The following is a 21,620-nucleotide window of genomic DNA, read 5'->3' as shown; positions in this document are numbered from 1 at the left end:
GACCAGCCTGTGCTTCTTGCAGCTATGGAACTAAATCCCGTTAACCTTATGCTTTTCTAGAACAGCTGAAAATATTTTTTAGCTCAGTACAGTCTGAGGTCAAGGTAAAGCTAGCTTAGGCAGCATCCAGTCAATCTACTGGAGATTTAGATAAATCTAAATAAACAAGAGTTCTGGAATGGGCTGTTCCATGAAATAAAAGTAATTTATTTAACTTACAAAGGCAAAACTAAACAATGACACTTACTCTTCTTTCTTCTCATAATTCTTATACTTCATAGGCTGCAATTTAAAATCACCTTTGGAGAAAGGTGCTTTTTATTCTAGAATATCTTACAATACAGCACAGACATCAAAATTTTCATTGGAGGAATAAGACAGTTTGTTAACATTTAAATACGCAGACATCCGTTCCAGTCATTGAAGAACATGGGTTTTGTTTACAACAGAAAAATACATCTGACAACAGTAGCTAGTTATATTACAAGCAAACAATATTGAACTCTGCATAGTTTATACAATATACTCTGGTAATAATTTAATTACCAGTTTTATCCACTATTTACTAGCTGGCCACATAAAGCCTGACATTCATCTGAAATGTGGCATTATATGTTCCATTGGTATTCTCTTAACAGCTTCATTTAATGAAGTATTTTCTGGACAAATGACTTTAAAAACTAAAAGCTGACTAGAATGATGGATGTCTTCACTACAAACATTTAGTGCTTACAATACATTCCTAAAGTAAAGGCAGGTGTCCAATAGAAAACATAGCTCTCAGAAAGAAAGGAAAATAGTGTGCAAAATTAAAAACCATCACATTTAAAAATATGCTGATGTGCAAGTTACAGTATCAACTGTGCAATAATACTAACTGGAAAAAAAAATCTCAGCATAAAATGATACATCTCTCACAGTACGTCCTTGATTGCACATGTTCCACGGCATTTGCATCCATTACACTTTCTGGCAAAAATCAAATACACTGAGTACCCTTAATTAAAACTAAACTATTTTACAATGAGAAGTTGTACACATGCTTCAATTAGTGAGAAAAACTGGAATAAAAGTAATCAGAATCATGTCAGAAATGCTCACTGACTTGTAGAGCCACAGTGCTTGTTAAGTGACTGACAACTGTCAGAATCTTTGCAAGACACTTACTAAATGCAGCTTGTGGGTTACTGAACTATAACCCCTCTCTGTCCAACTGTACTGAGTTGAATTCTTTGCTTTCACAATATAGTACATGCATTTCCACCCCATGGATCCTTATGGGCATATTCAAAATATACCCATTGTAAAAGCGTTGGTTTTCTTGGGTTTTTTGTTTGTTTTTTTTTTAATATCTTTCCCCCCACAATACTTAATGCTGCAGTAACTGCTTTGAAAGGAAACATGTTTTCTTTCCACAGTGCATATCACTGTGTTTTTAGCTACTTAAAGGGACATTATATAAAACCAGGATTAGCTCACATAACGCTACAGAATGTCAAAAATGCCTGAAGGTACATTGAAAGCATTGGGAAGAACCCTCATTTTCAGAGTGCCATCTGCTCCACAGGAGAAGATTCGGTTGCCTTGCACAGTTTCAATCTGGGTGACACCAGCACCAATGTTTCTGAAAAGGGACTGCTTTGCGTGTTCATTTTTAAATGAGTGAATTAAATTGTAGCCAGTCAGTCTCCACACCTGTATCAAAAGAATGACAAAAGGAGATGAAAATTCAAGGATATGTATTTCCCCCCCCAATGTTTCAGATTCTGGTTGTTCTAAATGCTATTCAGCAAAGATAAAGGATATTTGTTGTTGTCTAGTAGCAACAATTACTACAAGTCCAAGACTCTTGGGAGGCTCTTGATGCAGTGTAAGGCTACCTTAGCGTGGACCAGCTGGTCACTGGGCAGGGTGAAGCTGCCCTGTGGCACCTGATCAGCGTCCTACTCCCAGCTTCCCCTCATGAAAGCTGCAGAAATAAGGTTGCATTTTCATCCAAGATGTCTATGGACAGCTTTCCAGCTGCTGGAAGCGCTTTCCTGCTAAGGAATGCTGCAGGGAGTAAGCTTCACAATTATTAAGCATGCAGAGTCATAGGAAGCACGGCTGTGTGTTGTGTCCTAAGCAGCAGGAGCCCTCATTAAGGCCAGGCCACAATCTGTGCAGAGGCACAGAAAGCACCTACTAAACACTTAGCAGCCCAGCTAAAAGGAAAGAAATCTTTTCCTCCTTCTCCTTATCATGTTCTTGTATTTCCTTCCTTTAGTATTCATGAAAAGAGCCCTTTAAAACAGGGACTGTATTTCTGGTTTGGTTTTTTTGTTTTGATGTTGATGTTTGTTTCTTACTACTCTGACATCTTAGTAGTTGTCTGGGACATCAAGAGAAAAAATACAACTTGGTGTTACAGAAACTTTACACAATGTTGAAGCTACTGAGCGCCCCCTGTGTTACAAAGAAATGTCCAAAGGCAAAACCAGAACATTTTTAAGAGAGAGGGAAAAACAAAGCTAAGATTTCAGAACCATGCACTTTGCTTTATCCACTTAAAATTCAGTCTCACAACTTTAAAAGGACTAATATTTAGAGGAGGACAAAACCTACTTGCTTTAGAAGGCTACTAGTATATTTAAGTTTATATTATAAACATAAGGCAAACATCCTGTATATCAAGTGGAGGTTTGGGTTTTTTGGGTTTGTTTTTGTCTTGTTACTGCATTTATCTGGCTATTTGCAACATGCTGATCAACATATGACAATACACTACTTCAGCTCAACCCTCTCCAATAGAACTCAGCTTCTCCCATCCCTTACCTTCATGTTGCCTTCTGCTGAGCCTGTGACAAAATAGTCCTCAGAAGGATCCAGGGCAAGGGCCTTAACAGCCGACTCGTGGGCTTGGAAGGTAAAAAGGATTTGCCTCTGCCTGATGTCAAAGATGCAGATATATCCCTTCCTACCTCCAGAAATTAGCAGTTGATGCTTGGGTGCATACTGAAGTACTGTGGCACCGTGGTCATGACAAGTGAAGGCTGAAGAAGAAGGATGTCAGAATTCAATAGACTTGAAACTGTAAGTAGCTTTCAAACTTAAGAAGCATTTCTTCTATAAATTATTATCTGAATATTTTTTAATTTTACAGATACATTCCTTCATATAGGTACTGCCTTATCAGCTGACATAAGAGCTATCTAGATCTAATGCACAAGAAGATATGATATGCAGTCTAATTTATTTTAGAATACAGATACATAGCTGAATTTATAATTTGAGATATATTAATTAAGTGCCAGTTTAAGTGAAAGCATAAGAGTTTGATAATGCAACCTTAATTAGTCTGCTGTCAGGTTTTGTTTTCAGGACTGTACTGAGATATTTTAGACTTTATTAATACTGTCATAAAAGGAGCTTTATTTATGACCTCATGGACTCTCCCATCTCTGGAAGTGTTCAAGGCCAGAATGGATTGGGTGCTTAGAAACCTGGTCTAGTGGAAAGTGTCCCTGCTCATGGCAGGGGGGTTGGAAAGGGATGATTTTTAAGGTCCTTTCCAAGCCAAACCTTTGCATGGTTCTATGACCTATGACTTTTCTATATAGAGGAGATTAACACCATGCTAGAGAATACATAGTACCAGTTCTGGTTCATGCTTCCCTATGCAATACATACTTGGACCTGTTCCCCAGTAAAGGTTTTTTCCTTTGCACCAAATACATTCACAAGCTGTGTTTCCTTAGTCAGTAAGAAGCAGAGGTTTAATTTTCACTGCAGTACTTACCATGTATAAGACTGTTACCAGATGAAACCAAAGTGTCCCAGAGGCACACATTTCTGAGGGGCAGAAAAGAAAGTCATTATGGCCTGTTACTAAGTGATTCATGGGGTGACATGACTCACATTTTATGTCAGTCTAGAAGGTAAAACTGAACAAGCAGCTCTTGACACTCTGCAGTCATTGGAGAACATATGCAAAGAACTAAGATCATTTAATTCCTTTCTCTGCTCTTTTATGCTTTTTAGTGGAACTATATGTTCTGCCTTTAAGCTGTGTACCAACCCCAGGCTGTACCAAGACATTATAGAAGTTTTTCTTTTTGGACAAAAAGAATTGTCCTCTTTGCTGAATATATTTCTCCCTCCAGCAACGGCATCACATCACACTGCATTTGGAATACAACTTGAAAAAACTGGTTAACTATTGACCACTCCTCACAAAAATTACATTTGGGAAGCAAGTAACTGAAAGAATGATGTTCAAAGAAATCATCTGGGAAGTTCAAGCTGTAACAAAGCTTAGAACACTGAGTCTTAGAACGTCAGTCACATTAATGCCCAAGAGCTACCACATTAATGGAGATGAACAGGTAGTTTTGGTGAAATTCCTCATTGTTTCTTTAAACACACCTGTTATCATTGGATTGTCCCGATGTAGCAACTAGGCTTGAAGAGGTTATAAATGCAAAGTCACTTGTGGTTTTACTGTGGCACTGCCAACTCTATTAAAAAACAAAACAAACAAAAAAGGTGCAATCTTACCAGATGTTGTTTGCATCAAAAGTTACTACTATGACTCTGATGTCAGTGATAGCAAAACACAAGCAGTCTTTTACACAAAGCTCAAAACTGACAGTTTGAAACCTCAGAGAATGAAACAACGGATTAAAAATCCAGTATAAAATAAAAAGATACTAAAATTAGTGACCTTTAGCAAATCCACAATATAGTGTATGACAACAGCCTGAATTTCAAATTAAGCATGGTTTTCATGGACTGTTAAGAAGTAGTGAAAAGAATTGAAGAGTGTATTTCCACTAAGTTTTGGGGTTGTAAAGTCATTACTTGTAGCTCTGATTTTTAATTTAATCAAGGGTAATGCTGAAGTAGTATTTGTAAATTACACTGCAGCTTACGGTTATTGTGCAATTAGTTTTCCAGAGATGTACTACTGGCACTCTATAGTTGTTTTGACAAAGTATGCCAAGTAAAAAGCAGCAAAATAAAAAATGTCTCAGTAAAGTCATATACACTCTTAGCCTGTCTGAAGTCTCAGAGACTTCCCTTTCCTCTGTAATAAGAAAAAAATTAATTCTGTTTACTTACCAGATAGGGTTTAGGATTTGAGGTGGTTTGGTTTACTTGCCAAATACTTAGAAAACCTTCACCATCAGCAACACCACACTGCAAGGAATGAACTGCATTTATTATCATAATGTACTGGTTACTGGATGTTTACTTCATAATAATTAATAATAGTAAACTGCCAACTTCAGGAAAAAAACCACCTAAACCACCAAACCTTCACCTGTAAATGGAATATCAACAACAGTGATGGTCAGGTACAAAAAAATAGTGTAGAAGCCAAGTGAGTTCAGTGCTGATTGTTTAATGATTATTTAAGGATTGATGCTCTCCTGCATACGTAACTCTTTCTGGAAATGGAGGCTTTGTAAGCATGGAAGCTTCTCTTTCAAATCCTAATGTTAAATGCTAAGGCTTACACAGGCATCATTACTCCATGACTCTACTTGAAAATGCTTAAAAAAGGAAAATACATGACATATCACAAAAGCATGATGAGGACAATTGTGGAAGGACTGGGCTCTATCATGAATGGTAAAATGACAGTTATATTATACTGTATATCCCACACAGCATATTCTGTATTTTACAACATAATTTTAGAAATATTTAGAATTATTTTTTATATTTTCTCCTTTTAGTTGGGTTTCACGAGTCCCACCTGAGTGACCTCTGTGTGAAGCACGGCGACAACTAGTACATCTCAATTTCTGACTTAAGATTGATTCCCATGTGATGGTAAGACTGCAATATCTCAAAACACAATCAAAACACAATTGTAAAATCAGTTTAAATTACATTTAACTTGACAATCTTTGAGGTCTTTTCCAACCTTAACGATTCTACGATTCTATTACTGATACAAGTGTGCTTCTATAAAATAAGGATGCCCAATAGTTTTTTTAAATATTTAATTTAAAAAGCTTACCACATGGGAACACAGATTTCAGAACAGAAAGAATAAAAGGTGTGAAAATGCAGCAAATGGGATATGGGATAGCAGTGTGAAGTGACAGAAGAGAAAGGAGAACAAGGGTCAGTGTTTGTTACAAAGCTCGCACATGCAGACAAAATGAATGATACTGCTCATGTCCTCATTGGAGGACATCATTGGAGGTTCTGCATGTCACCAGTTTCAACTGAGTTAGAGGTCACTCAACATCCCCCCAAAGCCCCTAAATGTTGTACTCACCTTATTGCCCTGGGAATTGAAATACATCCTCGTGACCCTGGCATTCCCAGCCTGTCGGAAGCAAACCAGCTGCTGTGGTCTTGTCCATTCGAACATTCGAACGCTGCCGTCCTGTGCTCCTGTAAGGTCTAAGATGAAAGATGTTCATTAATACCACAGTGTTTTGTAGAAAATTGTTTATCCCATACTAGTAAGTGTGATTCACTTACAATACTGGTGGACTGGATGTGAAGCCATTCTCTTGACGTTATTCAGATTTCTTTTAATAAGCTTAATATAAAACAAAGAAAAATCAGAATAATTTTGAAAAAACACACAAACAGACTCTTCAGTTTTGTTTATACTACTACATGGTGAGTGTCCCCCAGCTAAAAAACGTTTGTTAAACTAACATTATTTGCATGGTCCTACATCAAAGCTCCCATAAGAAAGAAAAAAAGCCTGATTGTACCCTTGTTTTCTGTATCACAGTAATTCTGTGCCACAGTACACAAGAAAATGCTTAGTTTGGCCTTGTTTTTGGCCAGTTATTGGTCACTACTGGCCTTTTATGCCAACATTAAATTAACAGTAAGATGACTAATGCACACTAGGTCTCTCTGCTAAACAACACACAAAAGAAGTGATGCTCTCCTGAGTTGCATGCACAAAAAAGTACTTACCACACCAGCTCCAGTGCTGGTTTGACCAGTGCCCAACCATGGCATAGATGGAGATGGTTGTATCTGACTCACTCCAAACGATGGGGCAGTTGACTGAGTGAGTGTTGTGGTGGAACCACGGAAGTCAATGTCATCAGAACTGTGAAAGAACAGCAGTGTTCTGCTTTAAACAAATGTTTCTCTGCTTCTAATGCTCTTTGCTTATTTGTCAAGAGCCTAAGGGCAGTGGGTAGAGGAAATGAATATAATAAGACTGTAAATTGATAATTCCTCCACTTACATAGTACAAATTCCTTCCAAATACTCCAAAGCTATCCATTTTTCATCTCAAGAGATGATCCTAATATAAGGATATAAGCTCTCTTGAGAAGAATATCCTGACCTGTGTGTGCAGCGTGCAAGGGAACGTGGTACAGAGGAGTGCTCACAGATCTCAGCACAGTAATGGAGCAGACAGTAATCCAGGCTGCTGTATTATACAACCAGCATCAGCCACCACAACTACCCTCCACACTGAAATGATGCAAGAGAACTACAGTGTTTCTAAGGTATTCCTTTATTAGCTTATGCACCATGGAATTTGACTTCACTGCGCAGTGCAAACGTGCCTAAAGACATTAATTATTCTCTTGCGTTCCCTCACCCATTTGTAAAGCAACCTGAAACTTACTGAAGAAGAGTAAATAACTTTTTTGGTAGGTTCCATTTGTGCCTACACAGGTATTATATATTCAGCCTCACAGTAAACCAATACTCTTATTAATATAAGCACAAAGAAACAATCCTACCTTTTAGATTCTCTGTCATATTCTTCCCCAATCCATATAAACGACTGAGCAGCCAGTAGAGCTGAAATATCAAGTTCTTGAACATCATGTGTAGATGCCAAAACAATTTCATTGCTGTTTGCCTATGCAGCACAAATACAAAATTTATACTAACTATAATTAGGATCTTTTTATTACACTTCTTGTAGTACTTGAGGCTTACCTTGTTAACTGCAAATGCCATTATCATATCTGATTCTTTGTGAATGATTTTTGCTTTTCCTCCAGGGTAGCCAAGATCTGCTTCAACCTACAAAACATTTATAAAAAACTTCAGTTAGCATGAAAATCCATTTTGTAGCGGTACATTCAGAGTGCAAAAATCTATACAAAATTCATGCAAGAAAAGTTCAGTGGCCTCAGCATTGTTTCGGAAGCTAAACTTTAGACTTCTCATACTCTTTGGTGGTCTAGAAGCCAAAAGTTGTGTTTGAGCGTAAGAAACAGAAGTTGTGTGTGCAACACTATTTACGAGGTGTTCACTCATCCCAATTATCAGGACATCTGAAGTTAGTTCAGTGATTAAAAGCCTGCCACACAGACTACACAGAACATACAGCTTCTGTTAGTCACATTAGAGAAAGAAAGCCAGTTCCACAGAACTTTTAAGAATGTGCTAGAGGTTTGGGAGAAGGGATACTACCTTGTTTTTGTGATCTTCTGCTACGCAGTTTTGTTTGACCTGCTCCACACGATCTTCTACAGACTACATAACATCACACAGTCACAAACACAAAACACATGCACAAACAAATATAAAAAAAGAATGAAACATTCCAAACTAGATTTTAAAGGCCACTCTGTCAGTAAATGATGACAAATGTATTTTTAACTTTTTATAAAAGGCACAGAAACTAAGACAGGAATCTAAACAAACTCACTTAAAATGTAATGCCTCCTAGATGAACACAAGATGTATGATATAGTAAATAAATGGAGGAGTAATACACACACAAACTCCATACTTACAGGAATTCTTAAAGATACTACATCATATACTTATTTCCCATGATAGTTATGTGTTGGTTTAAGTTTTCAGTTAGAACTTACAGCAGCTGTAACTGGTACAATTTGTAAAGCCCCATATTATATATTACTATATAATATTACTCTTATATGTATATATTACTCATGCATATATACATATACACAAATTAATAGTGCATTTAAATTTCTTTTTCTGTATGACACACCAAAAAAATATTACATGAATATTCAAATTCCTTTGCTTATTACCATTATCACAAATGTTCTGTTTATTAGGACAGTATTCAGATACATAAAGGTGAGCTATGTCTTGTCTACATATATTCTGTTCAGTTGATATTCCAATCAACAACATGGCAGTCACGTTGATTTTGAAAAAAAAATCCAAACACTTTTAAATGAAAGAAAGGAAACCGAAATGTTAACGAAAAATGGAAAGAAAAAAATAAATACTGGGGAGACTGAGGAACAGTTATAATTGAAGTTTCTTTTTAAGAAAAGTTACATCCTTTGTTTACCTCACTCTGCTTTCTTTTCTTTGTGAATATATATCTTATGAAAGTCTCCTGAAGAAGTTCTTGCTTCACAAGAAAATGCCAGAGCCTTTTTGCTGGAAGAGCTGAGTAATCCTTTGATCTGGATAAAATAGAAGGAGGAAAGAAACAGAGAATATGCTAAGTTGGAAGGGACCCATCAGGATCATCAAAGTCTAACTTCTGGCCCTGCACAGGACAGCCCCGAGAGTCACACTGTGTGCCTGAGAGCATTGTCCAAACACTTCTTGAACTCAAGACAGGGCTGGTGCTGTGACCACTGCTCCGGGGCACCTGTTCCAGCACCAAACCATCCTCTGGGTGAAGAAACTTTTCCTGATATCCAACTTAAACCTTCCCTGACTCAGCTTCATGCTGTTCCCTTGGGTCCTGTCTCTGCTCACCACAGAGAGGGCATCAGTGCCCCTCCTCTTCCCCTCACAAGGAAGTTGTAGCTGCAATGAGGTCTCCTCTCAGTCTCCTCTTCTCCAGGCTGAACAGACCAAGTGCCCTCAGCCGCTCCTCATACGGCTTCCCCTAAAGGCCCTTCAGCATCCTCATTGGCCTCCTTTGAACACTCTCTAATAGCTTTATATCCTTTCTACACTGTGATACCCAAAACTGCCATAATATTCCAGGTGAGGCCACCCCAGTGCAGAGCAGAGTGGGACAATCCCCTCCCTTGCCCAGCAATGCTGTGCCTGATGTCCCCCAGGACACAGTTGGCCCTCCTGGCTGCCATGTTTAACATTAGTAGGAAATACTCTTTAGAATTTCTGTGATCAGAGAAGGTGTCTTTGCTAAGAAAACAATACTTACTTGAACGGTGTATTTTCAGGTTCAATCATTGCTTTGTTGCGGAGAATAGCTGGTCCTGCACCCACACCAAGGTCACTGGGGTAAGTATTGATGTAGTTTGGTGGTGGGCCTTCAAATTGGTCCATTCTGTCTTGAAGAATCTGTTCCCAGTGTTCCAAATTTTTTATTACAGCAATGCCCAGTGGTGATGTTACAGGCAGATCTAAACAGAAATATTATTCAATTAAGACTTAAGAGACAAAAAATAATCTAAGTTATGGTGTGTATAAAAACCCCAGAATAATACAGCCATCCAAAAAAATAAACCTGAAAGGAAATGTATGTGCTGGCTATTGTAAAAAATAAGGTATTTAGTTATTTAAAATTTAAAATTAAAACTAAAAAGCAAAGTCTTACAGAGAGCCACATATACAGAAAAATAAAATGTAAAGCAGGATTTAACGTACCAGTGAATTCCAGACCAGCAATGGGAAAGAAATTCTTAATGTTGTGCAGAACTAATTTTACCATTGTTAGATGTAGAAGAGCCCAGCTGCATAAAAAGAATAGATTTAGTTATGTTAAAATAACATTAAGAGCTATCTACAGAATATTTTTCTTCAGTCAGGGTTAGAGTAACAGTGTAGATGTGTTTTATTTAATCTACACCTTATTCAAAACCTACATGCTTGAACCAGTAGCCTAAAACATTGTTTTGGAGCTGGCATTGGGGTACCTTATGCTCTTTGTGTCTTAAAAATGAAGATAGGGGTTTCTTATTTGTTTTCCCTTCCCCAAAAAAACACAAACCACACAGCTTTGACTTCCTAATCCCTTTTTTTTTTTGGTAAGTAAATGGGAAACTGTGATGAGAATCTGTCACTTCGGTAATCCCATTGCCACAGATAAATCTACCCACAGTACTAAAGTTATTTGACTTAAAACTGGATGGTGCTGAAGACCTGTATTTTTTTTTAGATTTGGAAGCAAAGATAAGCACATGACGTAACTGTTCTAAAACACTGACAATTTCTGCTAACCTGTAAGAATTGGCATCTGTGTGTTCCTGGATCTGTACATCAGAGAGGAAAGCGTCATCCTCCTCCTCATCACTGTGAATGCTTTCATCAGAATCATATATAACACCACTGTCTGATAAAGGAAGAAATGGCTGCAATGCAAAGTAAAAGTCTGCTATAAAAGCTATTTTCTGATTTTTTAATATTCAACTCTTATTTCAATTATCACTGTCATTGAGTTTAAATGTCAGCAATTTAACCTATAAATAAATTTCCTGATAGTATAACCAAATAGCAAGGGGAAAAGTGTTAATCTCTGTCATTGATAAGAGACATGTTTTGAAGGTGAAGTAATAGACTTGTAGGCTCTTCATCTTTTATTACAAAGATAATATTCTGCATCTTACAAGAAAGAGCACGCAGAATTTTCACATTATTTTTATCCTTTAAAACTTAATGGAAGTAATATCCTTTTATGAACCGTAACTTTTGTTTTCCATTTTAAATTACCTTTGCCATAAAATAGTCCCACATGCTGAGTTCTGGAGGAATAAACTTTTCTTTGTAAGAGGGTCTTTCTGCAGGTACAGGTGGTGGTACGTTGCTGTCTTTCACTGGCCTTCCTGGCACCAGCATTCTCATATTAAACCGGCGGCGATGTTTATCCATTTCTTCTGATGGAAGAGGAGGTGCTACATTCAGGTCATTAAAAAAGCTGATATTAATACTGCATCTTTAAAATGGCTGTATTTTGTAACTGAAGCAACTAACACCACTGTTATTGGTACTAATTTCTACTGACTCAGAATCAAAGGCAGCCTAAATAAAGTAAGTGTAATCATAAAAAAGTTCACTTACGATAAATTCAATAACTGTGGCATTTAGACACTGGACATATTATGAGAAGTACATTTTATTTTACATTTATATACTGGATTAAGTTCTCAGGACATGTACCTTTTAAGAAAAAATCTTTTATCTAAAAATTTCTCAAGAAAGAAATTAAGAAACTCAGAAATTTTGTTGAGAAAGAAAGTAATATATAAAATATCACTAAACAGTAAGCTGCACTATTAGCAGTAGTTATCAAGATATATGCCAAGGAACTCTTAAGATAGAGAAGAAAATTTGAATAGAGACAGGCTTTTTGACACCTGAAGTCTATTTTAAATTGTTATGATTTAAAATGCCATAACACTTACCAAAATTTTATTGAGGAATTTGTTCTTTGAAGTCTTATTGGCCAGGCAACATTGAAGATCACACTTACTTTATTACAAGGGAACTAGATACTTAAAAACTTTTTTTTTTTCCCAAAAAGCCACTACCAACACTCATCTACACTGCAAGTCTTTACAAACCTTCGTTACCATCCTCTGAAACATCAGAAGCTGTAGCAGCTTGTAGGTTAAAGGAAAACAGAATACATCTCAAATAAACACAACTTATATAACTTATTCATATTAACACCTTGTGAAAATAACTGCCCTAAATGAGTTTAAGTCATTCCATGACTGACAAAAACCTGTTGTGCATACTTATAATGGTGCAATGCCTTACTGCTATTTGGGTTTATATGTTGGATATGGAATGTCTAATTTTTGCATAACCTTCAAGCCTATTGTTGATTTGAAAGTTTATGTGACGTGATTTGCAGTATTGCTGCAGTGTGAAGTCCTATAACAAATGGTTGTATTTTTCTTTGTCTTCAGAGCCTGAATTTAATCTCCATTTTTGCTTTTCCTCAAGCAGTATATTAAGACTTGCTCATCTGTCTTTGTAAAAATCCTGGGGTTAGCTGGAGCTTACATATGCATAATCTGTTTTTCTGACAGATGAAGTTGATATTTCTCCTCTGTGGTTTGTGCTAGGTGAAATCCTACCTTGCTATAGAAACTGGTTTCAGAAATACTGTTTCCAACTTACTGCAGTCATTAAACAGTAACACTCATCTCACAACCAGAACCCCAGAGGTATTAACACTGATTTATATAGTCCGTTTTTTCACTAAAAATCATGCCCGAATGTCCTGGAAAGGTTATAAGTAAGCATCTAATAGTAATATTAGTAATATAACAACTGTACAGGTTTTATGGTAAATTTAAAATGTGCTGGGTGCCATTACAAACGACAACTGCAAGGCTAATATTCCTTTCTGCTTTTTAGTTAATGTAACAGTTTTCTTGCCAGTATATTCTTAAATCCTGCTTGCTTGGTTTCGGCCTTTAAAAGGAAAGAAACCTTTCCTACCAGGCTACTAAAAGGTATAAAATGCAAATCATTAGTATGACCTTCAGAGAAGGATGTACCTGGAATATTTTCCGACTGCCTCCGAGGTTTGACAAGAAGCTTCACTCCCCCACCAAAAACAGCCGCCCACATGCGACTGTTCAAAGGGTGGGCGGCCAGTCGGAACAACTCGTTGCAGGAATTGGTTGCAAGGGCGTGGATGAGGAGGCTCAGGTAGACAGCTACCACAGCTTCACAAAGGAGGATGTTGAGCTTTGGCTGATCTTCATCCTGAGCTGAACTCAACAGATTGATAAGCGAACTCACGCCTGCAAAGAGAAAAAGAGGAAAAATTCTGCGTTAAATGAGTAGGAGGACAAACGGGGAAAAAAGGAAGTGTTTCACCTCTACATTTTATGGTAAACATCCACTAATACATGATGCTTTTATTCAGAGAAAACATACTAAAATATACTTAGTATATACAAATATATATATATACACACATACTAATATATAATATGCTAATAGTTTTTTTTAAATAATAAAGATCAAAATCACAAAAAGCCTTCTTGGGTCTGGGACTTTACACTGAACTCTGCCAATACCATGGGCAGCTCAGCATACCTATGAAATTCCTGCACTGTTTCTACAGTTCACCTTAAAAAACTAAATTTATGCTCATATATTGGAAGTAGCTATTCTGATAGCTATACCAACTACAGCATATATTTAAGACAGTACTGCAGAGACAGGTAACAGAAATAGCTTTGCTAGGGGGTTAGGCAGGCTGGAGGAAAACATTTTAGAATGACAAATGATCATTGATTTTATCCTAAAGATCAGTTTCTTCTTCAAGCAAGATGTCTGCCATATAGAAAGTTTATTTTAATTAGTTTTGATACGTGAAAAAGTTAAAGGTTGTCATTAATTTGAGAACTAAATCAGAAACATCATATTACAGGACAGTGAAGTAATTTTGAAATGTGGAGCTGGTCCAGTGGTGCTAAAAATAACCTTATATTTGTCTCACCAGGCCACTGAGCAGGAGGTGAGTTTGGAGTTGCATGCTCTTCGATACTTTCTGTCCTCAGCCTGCGTCGATCACTCAAAAGCAGTCCTTGGTAAACCATCCCAGTAAATTGATTGGCTTCTGTTTGGCTGCTAAATACAAATACATTTTTTTCTGATGAGAAAGTGAGTGTCCCAAGTGACAGTGACATCAGGTTTTCCTATTGTTTATTGACAAAACCTGAATGGTTGGTGTTATTTGTGTAAAACTGATCGTGGGTATCAAAGCTAGCAATGTATTGTAAACTGTGTAAGTATAACCACACACAAACATTTAATCCCTTTTTTAGACACATGCAGGAAGAATTTCCATTTAGGATTTATAAAGTATACTCCAAAGGTAGGACTGTAAGATAAAGTTTCCCTCTTTACCTGTAGCTGTGGCTGTCACATAGTGCTTGATAAATGGATGCAGAAAGTGAAGCTGCTAAAGAATGAAGTGTGTACACCTAAAATAAAAAGAACCAATAAGCTACATGTTTTATATAAAATGTGATCAAACTACAATTCTTTTTAAAGAACATTGGAAACGTGTTCTGCAGGGCTGTCCTAGTTTTAAACCAAGTGCAAGAAACAGTAACTGAACATTACTTTAAGTTTACAATGTAGTGCTAAGAAAATCACAACTGTTTGCTCAAGATAATTTGATGGCAGTCACAACCTTCTAGTATTATGTCAAGATAATTAACTTGATTATAATATAGAACAGCTGCAGTAAATGAGCACACTGAAGGAGTGATTACTATGTCCTCTTATGATAATGAATTTGATGGAATGGTACCTGGAAGCTGCACTATATAACATTGCAGTTCAATGTAGTAATAGTTGCTCAATATGCATAAAATACAAAAATTTGTGTAGTCATTATATAATTATTTTATCTAAAATCTCTTTTTTACCTCAGTTATGTGCTTATAAATTTCCGTAAGTCTCCAGGAGTAACAAGAATAACTCCATTTTTGCCTCACAATGCAACAGAAACAGTCCAGTTCTTAAACAGAAGAAATGCAAGGATTTCTTGGAAAGCTCAATGAAATCCACAGTGTGAAGAAAATGGTACTGTCAAAATGTTAAAAAAGTAAACTTTTTGAAACTCACCCTGTGTTTGTTCCTATCTTTCCTACTATCTTTCCATTTAATCAAATATTAGGTCTTACATTAAAACTATGAATTATTTAAATGGTTGTCTTGCAGTTAGGAAGTGTCAGCTCTTCTTTCTGAATTCTCTTTCAAGAATTTATGAGTTTTTAGAGTAAGAAAGATGCTTGCTGTAGCATAATGCAGAATGGAGAAGAAGTCAAGATGTAAGAGAGAAAATGAGACATAAATGAGCCTGGGTTACAGTTTTAGAACTTAACTGCCTTGCAGTGGGACATCCCATTTACTTTCTTGTTTTTCCCTACTTTCATTTAGTCAAATTAATTTAGATTGGTATTCATGTTCATTAAATATATAAAATAATTATTTAGGTTCTTGCTAATTAACTGTGTCCTAGTCTCATGCTCTTTGGCTTTTTGCCCTCCTGTATTTACTGAATTTGAATAGATTTTATTCACCCCTAAGTACACAGTTAGATAAAGTATTTCACCACAATTCTGTAAAAAACCCTCGTACAGTTGGGGAAATCTGCACTACAGTAAGGTTTATAGTATCTTTATTAATAGAATACTATAATATAACTTACAGTCTCACCTCTACTTTCATTAGTCTCCCTACAGGATTCGATCAGAATGATAATAATTAGTTAACTTCCATGATCATGCTGTTTTAAGAGCCAAGAATTCAGTGTTTCAATGAACATTCACATTTGGAATAGTTTCCTGAGAAAAACCAGAATTTGGATGAAAGGGAACTAACTAGACCCAAAAAGATGTCAGAAAGCAAGCGGTTAACCAGCATGTTCACTTCACCAGACTTAAAGGAGAAGGTCAGTATTGTAAAAAGGTAAGTGCTGAAAAATTAGCTCAATCACTACATTTTATTTTTCACATCCTCACTCCCCATTTTATAAAAAAAAAAATAAATCATTCAGCATCTCCTGAAAGCTTTTCATTACCTTGACATCTTCAACATTAGGATGTGGTGGTGATTTCATCTGCACGATAGTGTAAAGAATATCATGAATGTGGTTGTTTAAGTACAGCACAGGATTAGCTATCACAGTTTTTGTGGATGCTATGCTTGCAGAAAGCAAGGGTAGTGTTGTGGGTAGTGGAAGTGGAGACTGAAGTTGTTTCACAGTAGTTTCCTGTTTAAAAGAAAAGACTGTATTTAAAATTATTGCTTTGAGAAAAACAAGTTTAGAAATAGACATAATTTTACATATTTTATTTACATAATTTATTTATTTACCTAATTTTACATCTTAAATATATTTCACAGGTTATTTGTCCTCTTCCACTCCTGTCCACTCAGTACAGATGGAATTTTACTGTCAAAAGTAAGTTCTTATTTACTATAATAACAAGGTTCAGACCTGATAGTCAAGTTTGCTTTTTGATTAAGTGCAGGAAGAGTACTTTCATGTCGTTCATTAGGAAGTGCTGAGATTGTCTATTAAGGGATATTAACTAAAACTGTACTTGCATTAGCATAAGTTGACATGATACTCACTGGTCTGAGTTTAGTAACAAAGTCAAATTTGCACTCATCTGAGTTTCTCAAGGGGAAATGAACAGAACTTTTTTTTATTCTTAAAAGTACTAAGAATGTACTAAAAAATGCTAAAATGCTAAGCCAAGTACCACCAAAACAGCTGTCTATTGCTTCTACTTGAAATATGAGAAATCTAGGATTAGAGCATGTTAAATTACTTGCCCAGTATCAGCTTATCTGCTGTAGCTCAGGTTAGTTACATTTGCTATAAAATATCTCTTTTTGTATGAACTAAATGTAGAAAATGCCATAACATAGTAAAAAAAGCACTACCCTGTCTGACTTTATATTATTTGTTGAACTTTGCAGCTAAAACCCCATTTCTTGTAGCATCCTTGCACAATTTGCAGAGGTGTAGGGAATGAGATTTTATTGTATTTCAGTAACTGTGAATTTGATTTATTATATAGGTACCTAGAATACTGTGACCAAAATTATGCCATTGTAACACAGATATAATGCTGCAACTATAACATAAACAGCAACTTTTATATTCCACAATCATAAGCAGCCTGATCCTCAGTGTCACGTAACAGGTTCTTAAGAACCAAGTAATCAAGATGTGGAACAGCAGCACAGTTAGATACAAAGTTCTTCCTCTGAGAACAATTAAATGACCTTGATCATTAGGCTTGCAGAACACAAGCAGCATCTATCTAGGCACAGACTTAGGCATTTGACATAACTGACAGTCTGGAACTGTTCACATTCATGAATAGAAATCAGTTGAATTTGTTTTACCTGCTGTGACTCTTGCAGCAAGAACTTCAGCTCCATTCTTACAGATGCTAAGCCTCCACCTTGTGCCCCATGAAGACTACAGTAACTTAGAAAAACTCTCAGCAGAGCTTGGTTCTTCTGCAGCCACCACTTCCTTCTTTCAGCATGTTCTCGTTTTGCCTGTAACCTCCGTCTCTCTATCTGGTGCCGTTCATAGGAACCAATATCTGGCTTATCCATAATATCTTCGTGGTCAAGTAGATCCCCATTTACTTTGGTATAGGTTTTACAATAGTCTTTGTCCCCTGCATCATGGTTGCATATTTCATGCATAGCAGCAATCTCTTTTTCAAGCCAATTGTAGAGCTGAAACCTGAGCTTTCCTCCGTCCACTTCGTAACCTGTAGCCAAAGTCCTCAGTTCCGTCATAAGGATCTTCAAACAGGCTCTGAACTTCAATTGTTCAGCAATAACATCAACCTCAGTGTCTCCTGCATCAGAAACCTCCCCACGTGGTGTTTGTGCCATGCTGGTGTCTGGGGTTCTCTCATCTTCTCCACTCTTAGAATCGGATTTTTTCATCATTAAACCAACATCCTTGTCCTCTTCATCTGACCCATTTTTGTCTTCACCCCAGTCAAGAGTAAGGGGCTCATCATCAAATTTTACTGCTGGTTGACTCCAGTCAAATTGTGCTGAAGATTCAGCAGTATTATCCAAAGCAAAGGAAGTTGAAATGGGCTTTGACCAGTCTATATCACCTATTCCAGCACCATCCTGTAGGGCTTTGGAATCTGAACCACCATCCTGTATAGGAGGACTGGATAAATCTTTTTCTGCATCTACAGTAGACTTTTTTCTTACTTTTGGAATTTTGGAAAGAACTTCAAGAGCTAGCACAGGGCAGCCCACTTTGAAATGAGCATTTGCAGTAGTGAAGAATAATTTTCTTTCTATAAGATTAATTTTATCCACAAAGCTTTTCTCAGTTGTTAGACCTAAGGTGGCCAGGGTTCCTTCTGGTGAGCTGAAATATCTTCTGATGAGCAAAGGGTGGGTCCGAAGATAATTGTAAAAACTGAATACCATAGGGTTGCATGATTTGACGATAACTAAGGAATCAAACAGATAAGACACCTTTTGAAAATGGCTTTAAAATGGTATTATTCTGTTTTGCAGTATTTCCTGCGTTAGACATTTGCCAAAACACAAGAACATAGACAGCTTGGGGTCTAGTTACCAAAACAAAATGAAAGAATTACTTACTCCCCACAAAAAGATTAAAGGTATGAGCTGAATGAGTAGAAAGATACTAAATTCTCTCATTTGCCTCACTGTTATATTGCATTCACTAAGCCTAAACACAGCTGAGATTATCAGCCAGGTAGAGATTTCCCCAAGAAAGGTAATATGAAACCTATGTAGACACCTGTCATTTAAACATTAATCTTGAAGAGAAGAGATAGGAAATCCTGCTAGAATACTGCTAATTCCTGGAAGCAAGAATGAGAATTTAAGTCCACTGGAATAAAGACCAGCCAGCAAGCAGTACTAGAGAAGTATTGTAAGGAAGTATCAAACAAAGACAGCCCTCCTGAGCTTAGCTGACACCAGGAACCAAGTCTGGTGTTAGAGGGTTGGAGAGAATCCTCAGAAAAAAATGGAAAAAGATTTTTATATTTTTATTTAGTATTTCTTCTTTTTCTTAATAAGTTTGTCCCAACACACTAATGTTATTCCTTACCTGGGTTTTCATCATCATCTTTAGGTGTTTGTTCCAATAATGTATCCAGTGCTCGTGTGTAATCTTTCATTATCCAGTATGCAATGCTTCTCAGAAATGGATCAGGATGCAGTTTAGTACAACTAAACCCGGTTCCATCCTTCTGGCAACCCAAAATCTTTTCATAAAGGATGGAGGTGTATGTGACAGAGGTTTCAAACTCTGATTCATACAGACGAGCAATGACCATAGCCAGCTGAATGTCTTCCATTTTCTCAAGGCACACCTATGATAAGCAGTGGGGAAAAGGTTGTTTTATGAGGAAAAGGTTGTTTTATAAAATAAAGTGAATAGCAATATATGTTTACAAAGCAGATTTTTTTTTTCTCATTATATCTGTTCTTTAAAGCATAAATTAATCTTTGGGTCAAAAACGTGACAAGTAATCTATATCCAAGTAAGGTATTTTCTTCTGTTTGGAAAGAGGTGTACTTTTCCCTATTTCAGGAATTGTGATAGGCATAGTGGTACATCAGCATGTAAAAAATTAATATGGCAGAAGTAAAAATGTCTATTTTTGTTCTATCTAGGAGTATAATTGTACCCTCCAACTTTAATGTTATTACATCACTCGTAAGATATTTTTCACACTGTCTTGTGTGAAAATTACAGAATTACATCTCAGAGGAAAATACCTTCTCCAGTGAAAACAAACATACTGCATAGAAATAGGCAAGATAACTAAAGATTCTCTAATTCTCATACTCTCCTGAGAGGTACTGCTTAGCTTATGATCCTGGTTACAGCTCCCACCTCCCGTGTGGCAAGGAACATCACAGCTCCACTGAAAAGGGATCCCTGGGCTGCTTCAAGAGAACTCTTGACTGCTTTTCCTACTCAGTGTAGTATCAATAGGTCATGCAGAATAGCTAGAGGCTGAACACACTGCTACAATTTAACTGTGCTGATCAAACTGAGTTTTGCCAGAAAGGTCACTACTAGTATTCCCAAGAGCGCTTCCACTGAGCACTGATGTATCTGAACAATTATTCTGGCCTTCAGATCAGCTTCCATGACACTTTTCACAGTAGTGTGGAGGTAAATGGTATGTCTGCAGGGCACAAGGGGCTCCTGTGTAGACATACCATCCCATTTTGTGCTGCCACAACTTGTGAAAACTTCATCAGAGAACAGCGTGCAAGGATGTAGCTACATAGGTCAAATTAGAAACTGAAACTTAATTTCTCAAAAGCAGATACCTCTATAGCATCTTTTAGTGAACCTGCCAGCAAGAAAAATGCAGCTGACTGCTCAAAACGTTGTTTTCCCAACAAAGCAAAAGCATTTTTTAAAGCAGCTTTACGCCATCGATCTTCATTGAAGTTGTGGCTGAAAAAGGCAGTCATCTTTTCATCATGCTGGGACCTGCATAGAGAAATGCAATGTATACAGCTATTTATTATGTAACCTTAGCATACTATCACTTGAGCAACATTACTTGAAATTAAACTCTAATCTTGAATGAATTCTGCTTTGCATTTCTGGTTCAAGTAAGATTTTATCAAACTTACAGTTAGCAGAGCTCACCTGAACAGACCCCACACCACTGCCTTTTTCTTCATAGCAAGGTAAAAAAGTGCAGCATCTAAGGCATCATTGTTCCTCTGGAATGAAGCTTTTGCAACCTGTAGTAAATAAAGCCTATTATTATTAATGGAAATACAAAAGGTTGCCTTTACCTACATAACTCGTGTTCTTTAGCTGTTTAACAGGCAGGATGGTTTAGTGACTGCATTATCTCTACAAACCAACAAAGTAACTTCTGTGAGAATGTTTTACTCATATATAACAGAGCTCTCTACTGTAAATGCTTTTAAGAGTCAGAAGACCAGCACTATTGCAGAGAGCAATAGTGGGATATTATGAATGTGCAAATAAAAATATTTTCTTCAAAAGTGTTACAGTAACTAATACTATTAGGTGAAATTCATCTGACAAGCCATTATTTAAAAATACTTAAGCTAATAACAGTATTTGCTTAATGAACAGTTTGGGTTTTATATAGGAATCAGATGTAATTGCATTTGATTTGGAGTACTAGGATAATTGTTTTGCTCCTGGATTC

At 36.7% G+C, this 21,620-nt stretch overlaps 1 protein-coding gene across 4 annotated transcripts in view; it reads right to left on the bottom strand.

The window, feature by feature from the left end:
• Positions 1–186: 186 nt before the first annotated feature.
• The window catches only part of DMXL2 (Dmx like 2), a 48,224-nt gene continuing 26,790 nt past the window's right edge, over positions 187–21,620 (bottom strand). The window contains exons 21-44 of one of the 4 annotated variants that reach the window (XM_032699954.1): positions 21,083–21,180; positions 20,755–20,920; positions 19,517–19,781; positions 17,794–18,884; positions 16,454–16,645; positions 14,770–14,846; positions 14,360–14,490; positions 13,407–13,655; positions 11,608–11,789; positions 11,119–11,249; positions 10,546–10,631; positions 10,100–10,301; positions 9,266–9,383; positions 8,404–8,466; positions 7,924–8,010; positions 7,722–7,843; positions 6,934–7,072; positions 6,481–6,541; positions 6,272–6,399; positions 5,101–5,178; positions 4,405–4,496; positions 3,779–3,831; positions 2,815–3,032; positions 187–1,695 (exon numbers count right to left, since the gene is read on the bottom strand). In XM_032699954.1, coding sequence (XP_032555845.1) covers positions 1,486–1,695; positions 2,815–3,032; positions 3,779–3,831; positions 4,405–4,496; positions 5,101–5,178; positions 6,272–6,399; positions 6,481–6,541; positions 6,934–7,072; positions 7,722–7,843; positions 7,924–8,010; positions 8,404–8,466; positions 9,266–9,383; positions 10,100–10,301; positions 10,546–10,631; positions 11,119–11,249; positions 11,608–11,789; positions 13,407–13,655; positions 14,360–14,490; positions 14,770–14,846; positions 16,454–16,645; positions 17,794–18,884; positions 19,517–19,781; positions 20,755–20,920; positions 21,083–21,180 — 4,239 coding nt within the window. In that variant the 3' untranslated portion in view covers positions 187–1,485. The remainder of the gene's footprint in view (positions 1,696–2,814; positions 3,033–3,778; positions 3,832–4,404; positions 4,497–5,100; positions 5,179–6,271; positions 6,400–6,480; positions 6,542–6,933; positions 7,073–7,721; positions 7,844–7,923; positions 8,011–8,403; positions 8,467–9,265; positions 9,384–10,099; positions 10,302–10,545; positions 10,632–11,118; positions 11,250–11,607; positions 11,790–13,406; positions 13,656–14,359; positions 14,491–14,769; positions 14,847–16,453; positions 16,646–17,793; positions 18,885–19,516; positions 19,782–20,754; positions 20,921–21,082; positions 21,181–21,620) is intronic. The other 3 variants (XM_032699956.1, XM_032699957.1, XM_032699958.1) reach the window with 3 other exon arrangements.

Source organism: Chiroxiphia lanceolata, chromosome 12, assembly GCF_009829145.1.
Source record: "Chiroxiphia lanceolata isolate bChiLan1 chromosome 12, bChiLan1.pri, whole genome shotgun sequence".
Classification (NCBI taxonomy): Eukaryota; Metazoa; Chordata; class Aves; order Passeriformes; family Pipridae; genus Chiroxiphia; species Chiroxiphia lanceolata.
This window is presented reverse-complemented; position numbering and strand designations above follow the sequence as displayed.